Source organism: Sus scrofa, chromosome 2 (assembly GCF_000003025.6).
Source record: "Sus scrofa isolate TJ Tabasco breed Duroc chromosome 2, Sscrofa11.1, whole genome shotgun sequence".
In the NCBI taxonomy this organism is placed as follows: Eukaryota; Metazoa; Chordata; class Mammalia; order Artiodactyla; family Suidae; genus Sus; species Sus scrofa.
Window position 1 is genome coordinate 7,589,972 of NC_010444.4, and position 15,041 is coordinate 7,605,012.

General features: G+C 59.3%; 1 protein-coding gene across 1 annotated transcript; it reads right to left on the minus strand.

Moving 5' to 3' along the window:
* On the minus strand, positions 420 to 13,596 carry SLC22A11 (solute carrier family 22 member 11). Its single transcript, XM_021083780.1, is given in 11 exon segments — positions 420 to 574; positions 577 to 653; positions 1,583 to 1,664; positions 2,742 to 2,956; positions 5,170 to 5,285; positions 6,862 to 6,985; positions 7,911 to 8,079; positions 8,182 to 8,336; positions 10,946 to 11,049; positions 12,763 to 12,974; positions 12,977 to 13,596. Coding segments are annotated over 11 exon segments (1,578 nt in total). The 5' UTR covers positions 13,146 to 13,596.

Consider the following 15,041-nt stretch of genomic DNA (forward strand, 5'->3'; position numbering starts at 1 on the left):
ATCCCTGGCCTTGCTCAGTGGGTTAAGGATCTGGCGTTGCCGTGAGCTGTGGTGTAGGCCGCAGATGCGGCTTGGATCCTGCATTGCTGTGGCTGTGGTGTAGGCTGGCAGCTACAGCTCTGATTGACCCTTAGCCTGGGAATCTCCATATGCCGTGGGTGCAGCTCTAAAAAGACTAAAAAAAAAAAAAAAAAAAAAAAAAAGATCCAACAGATTCGGAAATATGCTGCCCTGAGTGTGGCAACAGGAAAGCCATAAACACTGAATGAACTTGAGCTGCAAGCATCACGATGACCAGCCGGGCCCTGTTCCCGCCCTCCCTGCCCAAGATGTCTCCTTGACCTTGGGCTGTGGGTGCACCTGCGGTGACAGGTGCGACCCTGCCCAGCTGCATCACGCCCAGCGTGGCTGTGGGTCACTCACTGGTTCTCCAGGTCCTGGATGGTGTCGGGGAGTGGAAGTCCCTGGGTCTCCGGGAGGAAGAGGACAATGAGGCTGGCGACGGTGGGGAGGATGCCATAGGCAAGGAAGGGCAGCAGGGGCAGGACCTGGTGTGTCATCCTGATCAGGGGCTCATCACAGACCCCAGTCGACTCGCCGAATGCAGGAAGCCTTCTGCCGTCATTCTATGGGTAGAGAGGAGGGCCTGGACCCTTGTCACAGCTGCCACTTTGAGGAGGGGGACTGTGCCAGAGAAGGTGCTGCTTGGCTGGGACAGGGGATGCGAGGGGAGGTAAAGCTGGACTGGAGGAGTTGCCCTCCTCAAGGTTTCTTCTGACACCACCTCCTCCACGGAGCCCACCTAGATTTTTCCATCCAGAGGTGGTCTCTGTTTCTTGGAAATATCCAGAGTCCTTCATGGGGACTCTCTAGGGCCCACCCTATTCTCCATGGTCTCAGGTCTTTCGGAGGCTCATCTCAGGGCTTCTACTGGGCCCCTGAGCTCCAGTTCAGGCTTTCTATGTAGTGTCAACAAAATCAATCAAGATGCGTCAAAAAAGAAATCAAAGAAGGGACACAGGAGTGAGTGAGGGAGCATCTCGAGGGAGGCTGGGCCAGGCCTCTGGGGACTGGGACCAGCCCGACCCGTCTTCTGAGCAGGTCCTTGGCCAGCCTCAGTCTACCCAACTGTTCAGTGCAGGGATGGGGGGCTGGCTTAACTCTAGACCACTGCTTTCCCCACCATGTCCCATGGGGCCCTTGGGTTCCAGGAGGTGACCTGGGGCTCTCCTGGCAGCTCTTGGTCTCCTTACCAGGACTCTTAGGAAATTTCACCTAACCCAGGGCTCTGTGGATCAAAGTGGTTTCCAGCCCAGAGGCACCTGGATGCCCAGGGAGGGGCTTCTGGGGAGGCACTGGCTGAACACGTGCCTTTGGGGGCAAGACTCCAGGAGAGACATCTGCTCAGCTTCACGTGCACTGGGTTCCTCGCGCCCCCTGCTGTGTGTCCCTGGGTGCCCAGCCCCTCCCATGGGCCCCTCCCAGGGGTGTTGCTTTCTTGCCCACCCCCAGGGGTGGGGGCCCGTCCTGGGCACAGCCTGCAGCCCGGCCTACCGCAGCACAGTCGGCAAGAGTTCCCGGCTTGTAGATCATGAGGCAGGTTAGGCTGACGGCGAAACATGCCTTTCCCAGCACAGCAAGGGCCATGCGCAGGGCCTGCAAATCTGGGCAGACGACAGGGTGAGGGGTCACGGTGGTGGGTCTGCCCCGGAGGCTCCCTGGGGGCCTGGAGCAGAGTGGCTGGCTCCTCCCACAAGGCTGCCTTGGGCTGAGAGCGGGTGCCAGGCAGTGCTGAGCAGGTGCCGAGCTGCCTGGGCCCTGGGTAGGGATGCAGCTCAAGAAGGCATCAGGTCGATGGGCTGCGGTGGGTGCAGGCCAGACCCAGCCAGGTCTGCAGTGGGAGCGCATCAAGGGGCGGCTGTGGACGGCGCTCCGGGGTGGCAGTGCCAGGGTTCCCAGGCCCTGGACTGCCCAGCTACTGGAGCCTGCCCACTGCCCCTCAGCCTGCCTGTGGGGCCCCTGGCCTGGGGCCCAGGTCAATGCCACACCCCAGCGGTCGTCCTGGGCCTCCGCTCCCCCTTCCCCTATGTCCTCAGGAAGAGTCTCATCAGCTCTCATGTGCTCAGCGCTGCATCTTGCTCAGAGTTTGGCTCAGGACCTGCCCTCCATTCTCATCAGGCCTTCACCTCCCTCCTGGCTTTCCTGCCACCGCAGAACACCTGTCCCTGCCTGCTCCCCACCACGTCACCCACCTGGCGCAATAAAGTGAGATGTGGAGAGGTTTCTGGGCATCACAGCCTCAGTGGGGAAGCCGCACCCCACCCCCCGCCGCCCCGGCCTCCCCAGTGCTCTCCTCTGTGACAAGAGGAACACCACACACACGTGGCCCCGTCTGAGCCTTTCTCGCCTCCCGTGGGGCCTCTTCAGCCTCCCAGACCCTTCGTCCCGCTACAGACGCAGCCTCTAGCTTGTGTCTGGTCCAAGCCTGGCTCTGACCCTTGCTGCAGAGGGATCTCGGCCTCACCTCTCAGAACCAGTTTCCTCGGGAAGATGGGTGGGGGGCTGGTTGGGTTGTGGCCATCAGAGGCTTGGGCAGAGCTGGGGCACAGAGTCCCAGGCCCACCCTGGGGACCAGGGGTAAGGGAGGATGCCCGGGGCTGAGTGCCGTGCGGGTGGACGGGGAAGCTAGAGCCCCAGGGAGGGTAGTCCCGAGGCCTTCTCTCCCGAGGCCCTGGCCGCACCTCGTGGGATCAGCCCGTTGGCCAGGATGGCGAGGCCAGACATGGCCAGGGAACTGGCCAGGATGGTGCGGCAGCCAAAGAACCGGAGCAGGAAGGCCATGGTGGCCTGGGCCAGAAAGTCCACGGCCCCGAAGAAGACTTGGAGGAGGAAGATGTCACGCCCCAGGTTCTGCAGGTCAAGGACTAGCCCGTAGTAGGAGAGATTGAAGCAGAAGCTGTGGGGCAAATCCAGGAGTCAGGTCCCTGCTCCGCGGAGGAGGGGGCCCCCCTGCCGCCTCACCCCACACAGCAGAGCTTCCCCAGGAGAGACCCGCCCGCCTTGCACTGGGCAGCCTGCTGAACTCAAGATGTGTCTCCCAGGGTGAGGCTGTCCCAGGAAAGGGCGGAGAAGAGGTGGCCCATCCATTCGTTGTGTGGGGCTTGGGTGTTGGCCTTGGGTGTGGGCCTTGGATGTTGGCTGCGGTGGGCTGGACATCACCTCTCAGGCTCCATGTCCACCAACCAGCAGGAAGACATGAGCTTCTCTGGGCAGAGAGGGCAGGGGATCAAGGGTGACCTGCCCCCTGGTCAGGCTGTAGCATCCTCTGGCTGTGTTTCTTATTCCCAGTTGTGGCCCTGCTCTGCTAGCCATGAGCCTGGGTGAGTCTCTGCCGGCCCCTCTCTGGAAGCCAGTTCCTTTGTCCTTGAAACATGGGATTCATAACAGAACAAATGTCTCAGAAGAGGATGCTAGGCGGTCCCCTCCCAGAATGGAAAGTCTTATTTCCCAGCCCCAGCTGGGGCTAGCATCCCATGGCAGGTCTACACAGGCCAGAGGGACAATTCCGAAGCATCACTCCCAGGTCCCCAGGCCGGGGCCTGGCTGTGACAGCATCACCTTGACTTCTCTCCTGCACCTGCTGCTTCTGGCTCTCCCTGGCCCTCCCCTCCCCTTCCTCAGGCGGTGATCCCTAGGCCCTCTCCGTGGACTCCCTGCTCATGGACTTCCAGCTCATCTTCATCCCAGGGGTCCCCCCCCTCCGCCGCCCCCCGCCACAGGCTCCTGAGCAGGTGAACTTGCAGTAGCTGCATTTCTGCACCTCGGAGACTGACTCTGGCTCCACAAGTGGCCATGGTGGGGAATTATTCTTGACCCCTCTTCTAGTCTGTCCCCACCCTTGCCTTGCCAGAATGCTCCTCCCAGGCTCCCCTTCAGTGCCACCTGCTCGCTGCCCCTGGGGAGACATCTGGCATCCCCCTGGGCCAATGACCACAGAGAAAAGGCTGCAATGCCTGCAGGAACGCAGTGTTTCCTGCAGTTGGTGACAGGGCCTGGGAGAAGGGCCTGGCTGGGTCTGAAAGCTGCTGACATGTGGGCAGCTCGAGCCTTAGCGGGGAAACAACTGGGTTAACAGCCAAAGACAAGGAAACCCAGGAGGATGCCGCCTCACAGCCTGAGATTTAAATAATAAAGGATGTGGGGTGGCTCCTGGGAAAACCGAGGAAGCCTTGATGGTTTTTGAAAGAACAGCCCTGGACTTTCAGTAGCACAGAAAACCTTCTAATTTATCAGAAAAAAATTTAAGCAAAAAAAGAGAGAGAGAGAAGCATTTGATGCATTCTTTGTTCTAAAATGCAGCACGTATTTGCCATTATAACCCATATGTGTTTAAATATAGCATAAGATAAACATTTTCTTCATCCTGAGTTTTGTTTCAAGATAAATCCCCCTCAAATCTGAGCCTCACGCCTCAATCTGCTCTTCTGAAAGTCACTTAAGCTGTATTTGTTTGAAGGACCTTTTCCTGGTCTTGGCACCCTTGGGTCCCAAGGTGGAGCCTCCTGGGACGGGATGGGGAGTCCACGCTCAGTGCGGGGCTGGCGGGAGTGGGGTCACGGGGCAGGTCGAGGAGGCAGCACAGCCTGGATCCAAATGCCTGCTCTGTCATCCTGAGCAGGTTTCTTGTCTCTCCCGGCCACTCTTTCCCCATCTGTCAATGAACTTATCTCATGGGGAGGTGCGTGCGTGCGTGTGTGTGTGTGTGTGTGTGTGTGTGTGTGTGTGTGTGGCCGGCCTGTGGTCCTTTCGCACTGGAGGAGTCCAGCTGCCAAGGTGAGTCCGGGGCGGACCAGCAGTGGTCCTTTCCAGCTATCGCTGGTCCCTTGGCTCTGAGGACACGGCTCTGCCTCTGCCCTGGGCTCCAGCTTGACCCTGGCACCCTGCCAGGACCACATCCCAGCCCTGCCTTCTAGCTGGCTTCTTATACAAGCCGGCCTCTGGACCACACCTGTACATGCTCCATCTCCTCCACCTGCCAGGCTCCTGCCCCCTGGGGAAGCCACCTGTCCCAGCCAGAAATGTACCCCGCAAGGCCTGCAGGGGCTCTTTCCCCTGGACACCCCCTCCCTCCTTCGCCCTGTCACTGGGGGGGATGGGAGGGTGGCGTACCTCACCACCAGCAACCTGCAGATTCTCCAGCGCAGCGTGGGCTTGTGGAACATGTCCAGCACTGAATGGCGGGACTTGGCAGTGGCCACCTCCTCCTCCATGTTGGACGTCAGTACCTCCAGGGACAAGGGGGGCTGTGAATGTTGGGGCCATGGCCCTGCCCCACCCCCATGCCGGGAGTGGCGTCCAGATGAGCAGAGTGTTGGGGAGAACCTGGCCTTGGCCTCTAGAGACTGGAGAGCCCTGGGAGTGGAGGTGGGGCTGAGGGCAGAAAGGGTTTTCTCGAGCCCCGGGCTGAGGGTTCATCAAGCAGACCTGGCCCCCTACTCGGAGCCAAGGCGTGGGTCTTGTGTCCCAGCTCTAGTCTCTGAGAGGAGGGCTGCAGGAAGATCTTGGCAGCCACCCCACAAAGCCCTACCTCCCTCTTCCTTCCTCCTGGCTGGCATTGGGGCACACCTGCTCCAGGCACATGGCTCGTCCCTGCACCCCAAGTGCCTCTCAGTCTCTATCTGCACCCCAGGTGCTGCCTGCCTTGTGTTCCGCTCAGTCCTGGTCAGCACGAGCTCACCTCCTCCTGGAAGCCTTCCCGGATCCTCCTGCCCCCAGGGAGCCCTGTGTCCTCTAGTCTCTGTCTGCACATCCTCCCAGACCTACTTCCCTGAAATAACCTTCAAATAAGCTTCTGCTTCCCCCGATACCTTGAGGTAAGCATGCATTTCGTGTGGATTAAGGCGGTGGAGAATAGAGGTGGTGGGGCGGGTGTGTGGCTGTTGTTGAGACGGGCTGTGTTGTTGGCGGTGGTGGTGTGGATGGTGGCCGTGGTGGACCTGGGGTGGTGGTGAGGATGTGACAATGACGGCAGTGCAGCTGGTGGGGATGGGAGGAGGGCGGTGTCCAAGATGCAGAGCATAGACGCTGCTGTTAATTACGGGATTGGTGGTGCCGGTTGATAAAGATGAGGTCGGTTGTGGTGGTACCGCTGGTGGAGGTGATGGCAGTGGAAGTGATAGTGACGGTAGGTTCGTGGAACGTTGGAAAGCTGCTGCTGATGTAATGATGTTGGTGGCATTGTTACTTTTTCTTTCTTTTTTTTTTTTTTTGGTCTTTTTTGCCATTTCTTGGGCCGCTCCTGCAGCATAGGGAGGTTCCCAGGCTAGGGGTCCAATCGGAGCTGTAGCTGCCGGCCTGCGCCAGAGACACCGCAACGTGGGATCCGAGCCGTGTCTGCAACTCACACCACAGCTCACGGCAACGCCGGATCCTTAACCCACTGAGCAAGGGCAGGAACCGAACCCGCCACCTCGTGGTTCCTAGTCGGATTCGTTAACCACTGCGCCACGCCGGGAACTCCCTGGCATTGTTACTGTCATTGTGGATGCCAGTGACGGCAGTGGTGTTTGTGCAGAAATGATGGGAGCGGTGATGGTGACGGCTGTGGAGGGTGATCAGGGCGAGGGTGCTTAGGGAGATGGTGGGGTTGAGGGGTGGCGAGTGTGGTGACGGTGATGATGGAGATGGCGAAGGTGACAATGCGGTGGTGACGCTGATGCCGTCGTGTGGGTGGCATGGCTGGTTTGATGGAGGTGGTGCTGGAGTAGACGGTGGCGATGGGGAAGGTGTGGATACAACATCGGCGGACGTCCCTTCCTGGGTCACGTCCCACACTCTGGGTCACAAACAGCAGCATCTCACCTCGATGGTCAGTGTCCTTTTGGCTTCCTGGTGGCCATTTATCTTAGCCACTTTTTTGAGTTCCTGGAGTGCTTGATCCAGTTTGCCCATAATAATCAGCCTTCGAGCGGATTCTGGCAGCCACCTGTTAATGAAGCAGGTGCTTGGCAGTGTCTTCGTTCCCTTCGGGCCGAGACTGGCCACACCCCCCGGGGTCATGAGGAGGGAGGGTGGGCAGCAGGCCCTCTGGCTGCAGCAGGAGTGGGGAGAAGGCCACCGCTTCTCCCTCTGCACTGCTAATACCGGGATGGGAAGTCCCCGATTGGTCTCAGAATAAAAATGCATCCTAGCACCTGGCCACCTTCTTCACCAGCCCCCAGTCTACGCCACCCCATCGGGCTCCCCCGCTGCCCGCCCAAGCCTCCCATTCAGCCAGCACACAGGCTGCCTGGACATGGGTGATTCTGGGGCCCTCTCTATGACAGAAAGAAAGCTTGCAGCGTGCTGAATTAAACACACACACACACACACACACTCATTTAAAACATCCCCAGCCAGGAGTTCCCACTGTGGCTCAGTGATAACAAACTCTTCTCAACTCTGGCCCACAGGCACAGGAGAACTTATGGGGGCGGGAATCTGGGTATTGATTTCCCTCTATCTCTTCCTCTAGCCCCCCAACTCCCAAGCAGGTATTTCCAGATTTCAGGGATCTTTGCAACATCCCAAGTAATAGTGATAATATCTTTCCATATCCGGCGCTTGCCCTGGACGCCCACAGGCTGCGTGATGGGAAGGAGTGAGGCAGGTGGGTGTGGGGGAAGGACGGAGCCCTCAGGCCCAGAGGTCAGTGGGCTGGAGGAAAGCTCAGACCCTGGACTGCAGTGGCCACCCAGAACTCTGAGTCCCCGAGACTTCTCTCCCGTCTGCTCGCATCATTCTCTTCCACGGTCTTGGCATCTTAGGAGCCGTGGCCAATCAGAGGGGCAGGGGCGAGGGTAACCCCTTCCAAGTCCCCCTTCCATTCAGTGATGTTCTCCCCCAGGGAAAATGCCCCCCACTGCACTGACCAGGATATCAGGAAGATGACAAAGAAGGGCACCGACACAGCCAGCTGGATGGGTCGCCAGTCCCGCAGGGCGAAGGCCGTGGCGCCTAGGGCCATCTGGCCCACGCCGTAGGAACAGGCCATCATCGTCACGGTGACAGCCCTCATGCGGGTCGTGGTCCACTCCACCGCTGCAAGGAGGGGTGGGCACTCGGGTGAGGGCCACGTGCCGTGGCCTTGGGCCCCCTCCTCCCCACCCCGCCGTGGCCGGGGCGGGGGATCAAGGGACTCACTGAGCATTGTCGAGGTCAGGAGGAGGCCAGACCATCCCACAGAGCTCAAAAATCGGAGGCCACAGTAGACAAGGAAATTGGGGGCGACGATGGTGCTGATGGTGGCCACGGCCACCTGCAGGCAGCACCAGCTCAGTTTCGGTTTCCGCCCCAACCTGTTTTTGGAGACAAGCACAGTGGGGGCCTGGAGAGGGGCCCTGGGGACTTGGGCAGAGAGGCAGGTGTTTGTCATCGGAGGGCTGACGAAAGCCCGGACCCCAGCTGGAGCCTCCCAGGGCAGGCAGCACCTCCCTCTCAGATCGCTGGGGGGCCCCGTTCAGCTTGCGTTTGTTGTAAAAATGGCAGAGGCCTTGCTCTCAGTGGGCAGGGTAACCTCGTGGTCAAGAATAGACTTTGGCAGGACTTCCCATGGCGGCTCAGTGGGATCCACGAGGATGCGTGTTCGATCCCTGGCCCCGCTCAGTAGGGTTAAGGATCTGGTGTTGCTGTGAGCTGTGGTGTGGGTCACAGATGAGGCTTGGATCTGGCATTGCTGTGGCTGTGGTGCAGGCTGGCAGTTGCAGCTCTGATTCAACTCCTAGCCTGGGGACTTCCGTATGCTACAGGTGAGGCCCTAAAAAAAAAAAAAAAAAAGAAAGAAAGAAAGAAAAGAAAAGGAAGGAATAGATTTTGGCATCAGGTGTTGGGTTTGAGCCCAGCTCTGTTCTTCCAGGGTGACCTTGGGCACGTGACTGAATGTGTCTGAGCCACAGTTTCTCTGTAAAATGCAGGTATTCACAATGACCTGCTTCTTGGAGTTCTTGCGAAATCATGATGCTGAATAAGAGGGCAGCGTTGCTGGAGGCTGAGTGCACTTGGCCTTGGCAAGCATGGGGACAGGAGGGCCCTCAGCCCTGAGCCCGCATGCCCGCTGTGCCACTGCCGCCCCCAGGTCAGCTTAGCCCGAACCACTGCCTGCACGGAGTTGAAGGATGTGCTGTTTAGACTGGTGAGACGTGGGTGAACCTTGGCCTTGCCTGCCTGAGTAGGGCCTGGGAGCAGGGACAGCACCCCAAATCTCAGGGTGAGGTCTGGAGCAGGGCCTAGGAGTGGGGACCGCACCCTAAATCTCGGGGTGAGGTCCGGAGGCTGACACCCGATGCCAACCCCAGGCTCACCAGGTGGCCTGCAGACTGACTGCAATTTGTCTCCTGGTATGGGGGGCCCTTGGGAGGGAGCAATGACCACATGGCAGCCAGTCCTCTGAAGGTGCAAGCTGGACCACATTGTGCCCTGCAGCTGGGGCCCCCCGCCACTCAGGATTATATAAGGCCCACGAAGAGTGACCACGTACCCAGCCCCTGCCCAGGCTTTGCATGTGATTAGTTCAGTCATCTCAGTCCCGTGGGTAGGTGGCAGGGTCCCCACTTATAGGAGGAAGCCGCGGCACGGAGAAGTAACAAACCCATCTTCAAAGAAGCAGAGCACCTGAGGCTCAGAGTCTGCACCGCCAGGAGAGACAGGAGCCATTTATGCATAGTCATCATATTAGGCTTGTGTGCTGCGTGCTGGGACCCAGGACCCCTGACTCCCTGAAGCCCGTGGGGACATACAGGCTGAATGAGCTAATGAGAGGCGGGCACCGGCAGAGCCAGGACCTGTGAAGGGGAGAGCGGGCAGGGCCCTGGAACCTTTGCACCTGAAGCAGGAAGGCCTCCTGGAGGAGCAGCCTGGAGCCGAGGCCACCATGCCTTGCGCTCAAAGCAGCCGTGGGTGGAAACTTCTAGGCGAGGCTGCAGTGGGCTCTGTGGGCTGGAAGGGGGTGCTCCAGGAGGGGCCAGCAGGGCAAAGGGGAGAAGCCACATGCAGAGCCGGGGTGGTGGGGTGGGCGGGGCCTGTCCTCAGGGTGGGGACCCGGGGGACCTCAGGCTGGGCAGCCACCTGATCTGCAAAGCCACTCTGAGCGCCGCAGCAGAGTGAAGGCCAGTAGAGGCAGGAGACCCCAGAAGAGGCCCTGGCCAGCCCAGGCCAGAGAGGGTGTTGGCTTGGGCACGGGGATGGCACCAAGCAGGGGCGCTGGGCTGGGGCTGTGCTTTGGAGGATGAGCCGTCCAAACATCGGGGATGAGGGCCGGCTCCTGGGGGGCGGTTTTCCAGGATGGAGTCTGGTAGGGAGGGGGCTGGGCTGGGGGTAGAGAGACAGCACTTGGCCATGGTAGAGGGGAGGTGCCTCCAAGTGGAAACTTCAAATCTGAAGTTAGATTTAGGAGCTGGGAGGGTGTACTGTGGGCATTTCAGCACTGGACAGCGGCGCCTCATGCAGGGAGAGAATCGCAGACCCAGGAAAGGAAGCCAAGCCTTGAACAGGGTCCTGGAGCGGGGGTGGGGGGGTGGGGGGGGATGGTGGGAGGGAGACGAGTATTTCCAGTTCACTGCCTTCATGTATTGGAGTTAAAAGAGAGAGGTGTCTGTCTCTTCCCAGAAGACCATCAGCTCCCCAAGGGCAGGAGCAGTGTAGCGCTTGGCACACAGTAGGTGCTCAATAACATTTGGCACACAGTAGGTGCTCCATAAAGTTTGAAGAGGAGACCGTTGTGGACAGAGCGAACTTTTGGGGAAAATTCTCAGCTCAACCTGGCATCAAGGTTCAGATGTTGGCCTCTGGGGCCCCCGGGAAGCTGGGACTCAGACTACAGACCAGGGGAGGCCCTCTCTTAGGGGATACGACTTCATTGTCCACGGGGCTCACTCTGTTTGGAAGGATCAGGGAGGGAGGAGATACTCACCGGTGGGAGAGGAGGCCCAGGACGATGCTCCCCGCTATGGTCCCAGCCATGAAGATGGGCTGGCCTAGGGGCTTCAGGCCCTGGTGGGCGCACACCAGGTCCCACTGGAAGAGAAGGAGAGCGGGTCAGCCTGACTCAGGGGGTGTGGAAGAGCAGGCGGCAGAGGAAGGGCCAGGACCCTCAGCCATCTGACCACCCCCCATTGGGGTCCCCAGATCCCTAGGGCCAGGCACCCAGGTGGAAGGTGTGTGGGGACAGCAGGCTTCAACCCCCTACTCTCGGCCAGCAGCGCGACACATGTGTGACGTGGCTCTGGGTCTGATGACGGTACGATGGCCACTTGCAGTGGGTAGTGGTTGGTGGTGGTTAAACCACAGCTGGAATTCTGAGGCTGCTGCTGACCGCCTGGGTGGGCCTGGGTAGATTCTGGCCCGTGGCTGAGCCTGTCTCCTCCAAAAACGGGGCCCTACAATTGCTTCTGCCACAGGGCTCTGAAGATGAGCACAGAGGGCTGGGCACGTGGCACCGTGATTTCTTCTGCCTCCTGCGGGGACCAGGCAGCCATCACCCCCCAAGTCAGCCCTTCTATTCACCCTGGCTGCTTTGCCCATGGCTCCCTCTTGTAACTACTGCAGTAGAACCCCCACCTCCCCGCCAGGCAGTCTCCACTCTGCAAAGTCATCTCTCTTTTTTGTGTCTTTTTAGAGCCTCACCCTTGGCATTTGGAGGTTCCCAGGCTAGGAGTCCAGCTGGAGCTATAGCTGCCAGCCTACACCACAGCCACAGCCATAGCAACACAGGATCTGAGCCACATCTACGACTTACACCACAGCTCACTGCAATGCTGTATCCTTAACTCACTGAGCGAGGCCAGAGATGGAACCCGCATCCTCATGGATACTAGTTGGATTCATTAATCACTGAGGCATGACAAGAACTCCCTGCAAAGTCACCTCTTAAATATGCAAATCAGATCATGACACCTTGTCCCAATGACTCTCCTTAGCACCTGAAGAAGGTCCAGGCCCTTTCCCATGTCCCCCAGCCATCGGCTGACCCCCCAGCCTCTGTGCCGGGACACACCGGGCCTGGTTCTGTTCCCTCCACCATGGGACATGCTCACCCTTGGGTCGCCATCCCCACTGGGCTCTCTCCAATCTTCTTGTGACTGATCCCTTTTTTTTTTCTTTGCCTTTCCTAGGGCCGCTTCCTGCAGCATCTGGAGGTTTCCAGGCTAGGGGTCCAATCGGAGCTGGAGTCGCCAGCCTACATCACAGCCACAGCCATGCCAGATCCGAGCCATGTCTGCGACCTACACCACAGCTCAGGATCCTTAACCCACTGAGCGAGGCCAGGGATCAAACCCGCAACCTCATGCTTCCTAGTCGGATTCGTTAACTACTGCGCCATGACGGGAACTCCTCTTGCTTCTGTTCTGTCACTTGTTCAGTGGGCTCAATAATAAGACAGAGCTCATGAGAATGAATGAGATGGGGACTGCAGGGCAAGCATCAGAACGGTGGCTGCCACTTAAAGGGCGCGGGCGAGGGTTTGCTCCGCCGTTCTGACTGGTGGAAACGTTGGCTGAGTCTGAAATTCTCCTGCAGAATGTGAGCTGCTCGAGGTCTCCCGGTCTATCCCGTAACCTTGGCCCCAGGTCAGGATCTGGGCCATGCTAAGTAATCAGTAATTTTGTATTGGGGGAGAGAAATGTCATTTAACAGCAGTGATGGAGGCCGTCTAACCCCAGTCCTTGGGAGCCTGGGAGGAAGGAAGCGGTGGGATGGGGTGGGGAGGGGGTTGAGGGGGTCCCTCACCTCAGTCACGATAGTGGAGGTGAATTCGCTGCGGTCAGAGACCCAGCCGTCCACACACGGCTCCGTGGCAGCCTCGCTCCAGTTGATGGCCGTGGCATTGGGGTCCAGGAGCTGCCACTGTGGCTGGCGGAAGCGGAGACACTGGTGGGGCTCCTGGTTGAGGCCGGGTGGGATGGAGACGGCCAGGAGGGCCTCCGGGGTGAGGTGTGCGGGACCTCAGAGCCGTTGTCCAGCAGGGGGGCCCAGCAGCGGTGGCCTGCTGAGAAGTTCTCCACAAGCATTAGGAAGGGCATCCAGATGGAGAGGAGGAGGAGGGTGAGGGCCTGGAGGGCCTGGAAGAGGCCCCCAGCCCCTGTCTGCTCCAGGAGCTCGGTGAAGGCCATGGAGCGAGCAGCCAGCACAGGCCGGGTCTCCTGGGGGTCGGGGGGCTGGTGAGTGTCCGGCCTGCTGCTGGGAACCACGAGCCAGCGCAGCCTCGCTGGACCTGCCTCCGCGCACCGCTCATAGGGATGGGGCGGCTGTCCTGCTGCTGGTGCCCTGTGACCCGAGATGCCTGAGATACTTCAAAGAAACGCCTCCTCAAACAAAGGAGTGCCCATTGGATGCCCCGCTGCTCTGGTGAGGGGACTTCAGGGTACCAAACTCGCTGGGAGGGGGGGCATCTGGGGAGGCTTGTTCTCCGGCACCAAGTGAAATGTCAAGAAGGTTAAACAAAAAAAAAAACAGACTTGACGTGCTGATGTTACTGAATTACGGCCGTGGGAGAAACATCAACCAGGCAGTGGCCTCGTTGCCTCTGTTAAAGCTTAATCCTGGTGAAGGCTTCCGGGCCGGGGAGCCGGGGGGAGAGCATCAGGCTCCGTTACCAAGAGCGGTCTCACCAGCTCCCCGCGCGCTGGCAGAGGGCATCCTTTGGCCTCAACTTTCAGAATCCCCAGCATGCGTGCGGTCCTTGAAACCAGGAAACGGTGGGGCTAACTTTCACCCTTCCTGGACCATTTCAGTCCATTTGGCTAAAGCATAGAAGTGAGGATTGGGCAGGGACCTCCTGAGCATGGGGTAGGGGGTCTCCACCGCCCCGAGGCTGCAGGGAGGCTGGGGGTGAGGGGAGCTGCGAAGCGGGAGGGGAGGGAGGGGGGCCACCCCATCCTCTGCCCCTCCCTACCATGGGCCTGGCACCAGGCAGCACGGGGGAGACCAGATCCCAGACAGACACGCTATTTCAGGAAGTTTCTATTTCGAGGTTGCAAGCTGCCTTTATTAGACTGTAAGCTCCCCCAGGGTGGAAACCATAGCTACCATTTCCTGGCATCTCTTAGAAGGGCCTTGGGGCCTTGGGGCTGAGCAGGTGTGCAGACTGGGGAAGTGAGTAAAGTCACGCCCCCCTGCCCCAGTGTCTGATGCCAGCCCGACTTGGTGGGAGGAGGTGGGAAGGCTCCCGCCCGCCCCGTGCTGTGCCTTTTAGTAACAGCTGCTCCTGGCACGGAGGGCTTGTGTGTGCTCAGCTCCGTGTTGACCATGCTGCCTGCACTCTCTCATTCATTCCTCACAGCAGCCCAGAAGCGCAGCAGTGCTGAATGCCCCAGACAAAGCAACTGGGGCTCAGAGAGGGCAGGCAGCTTGCCCAGAGCCACACAGCCTAGTCAGGATTTGCACCAGACACCACAGCCTGAGCTCTCTCTGGTGTCCCTGGCCAGCTGCTGCTTGGCCTCCAGCCTATCATAGACCAATTCCCTGCTAAAGGCTGGAACTCAGGATCTGAGTCAGAAGTAGGGCCAGTCACCTCCCAGGATGCAAGAAGAATTGGCTGAGTCAGTTCTGGGGTGGATCCTGAGGAGTGCTGGAAGTGTGGGTGAGGTGTGGGTGGCGATCTGGACCCTGAACTTCCAAGAAACTCCCCAGAAGGCTTGGGGAACACAGCCAAGATGGTGCCCAGCCAGGAAGCTGGGAGTCGGGGCTCTGGGCCTGGAATTCAAAGCCTGGACTGCTGCCTCTTAGCGGGAACTCATTATGAATTTTAAAATAGCAAATAGAGAGAGGAGGCGAAAGAACCGGCCCAAACGCCAGCCAGGAGTCCAGGAGAGAGGGGCTGATCGGGAGAGTTGCTGCACCCAGGGCAGCCCCAGGCCAAATTTTACGTGGAAAGGATTGCGTTTCATGCCTGTTTGTGCAAACACCACCCTCACAGGGAAGAAGGCCTGGACCTGGAGCAGTGACCTCCCCTCTCTGGCCTCTGGTTTCAGACCCTCGAAAGGAAGTGTTACCATGTTGGTCCTTCA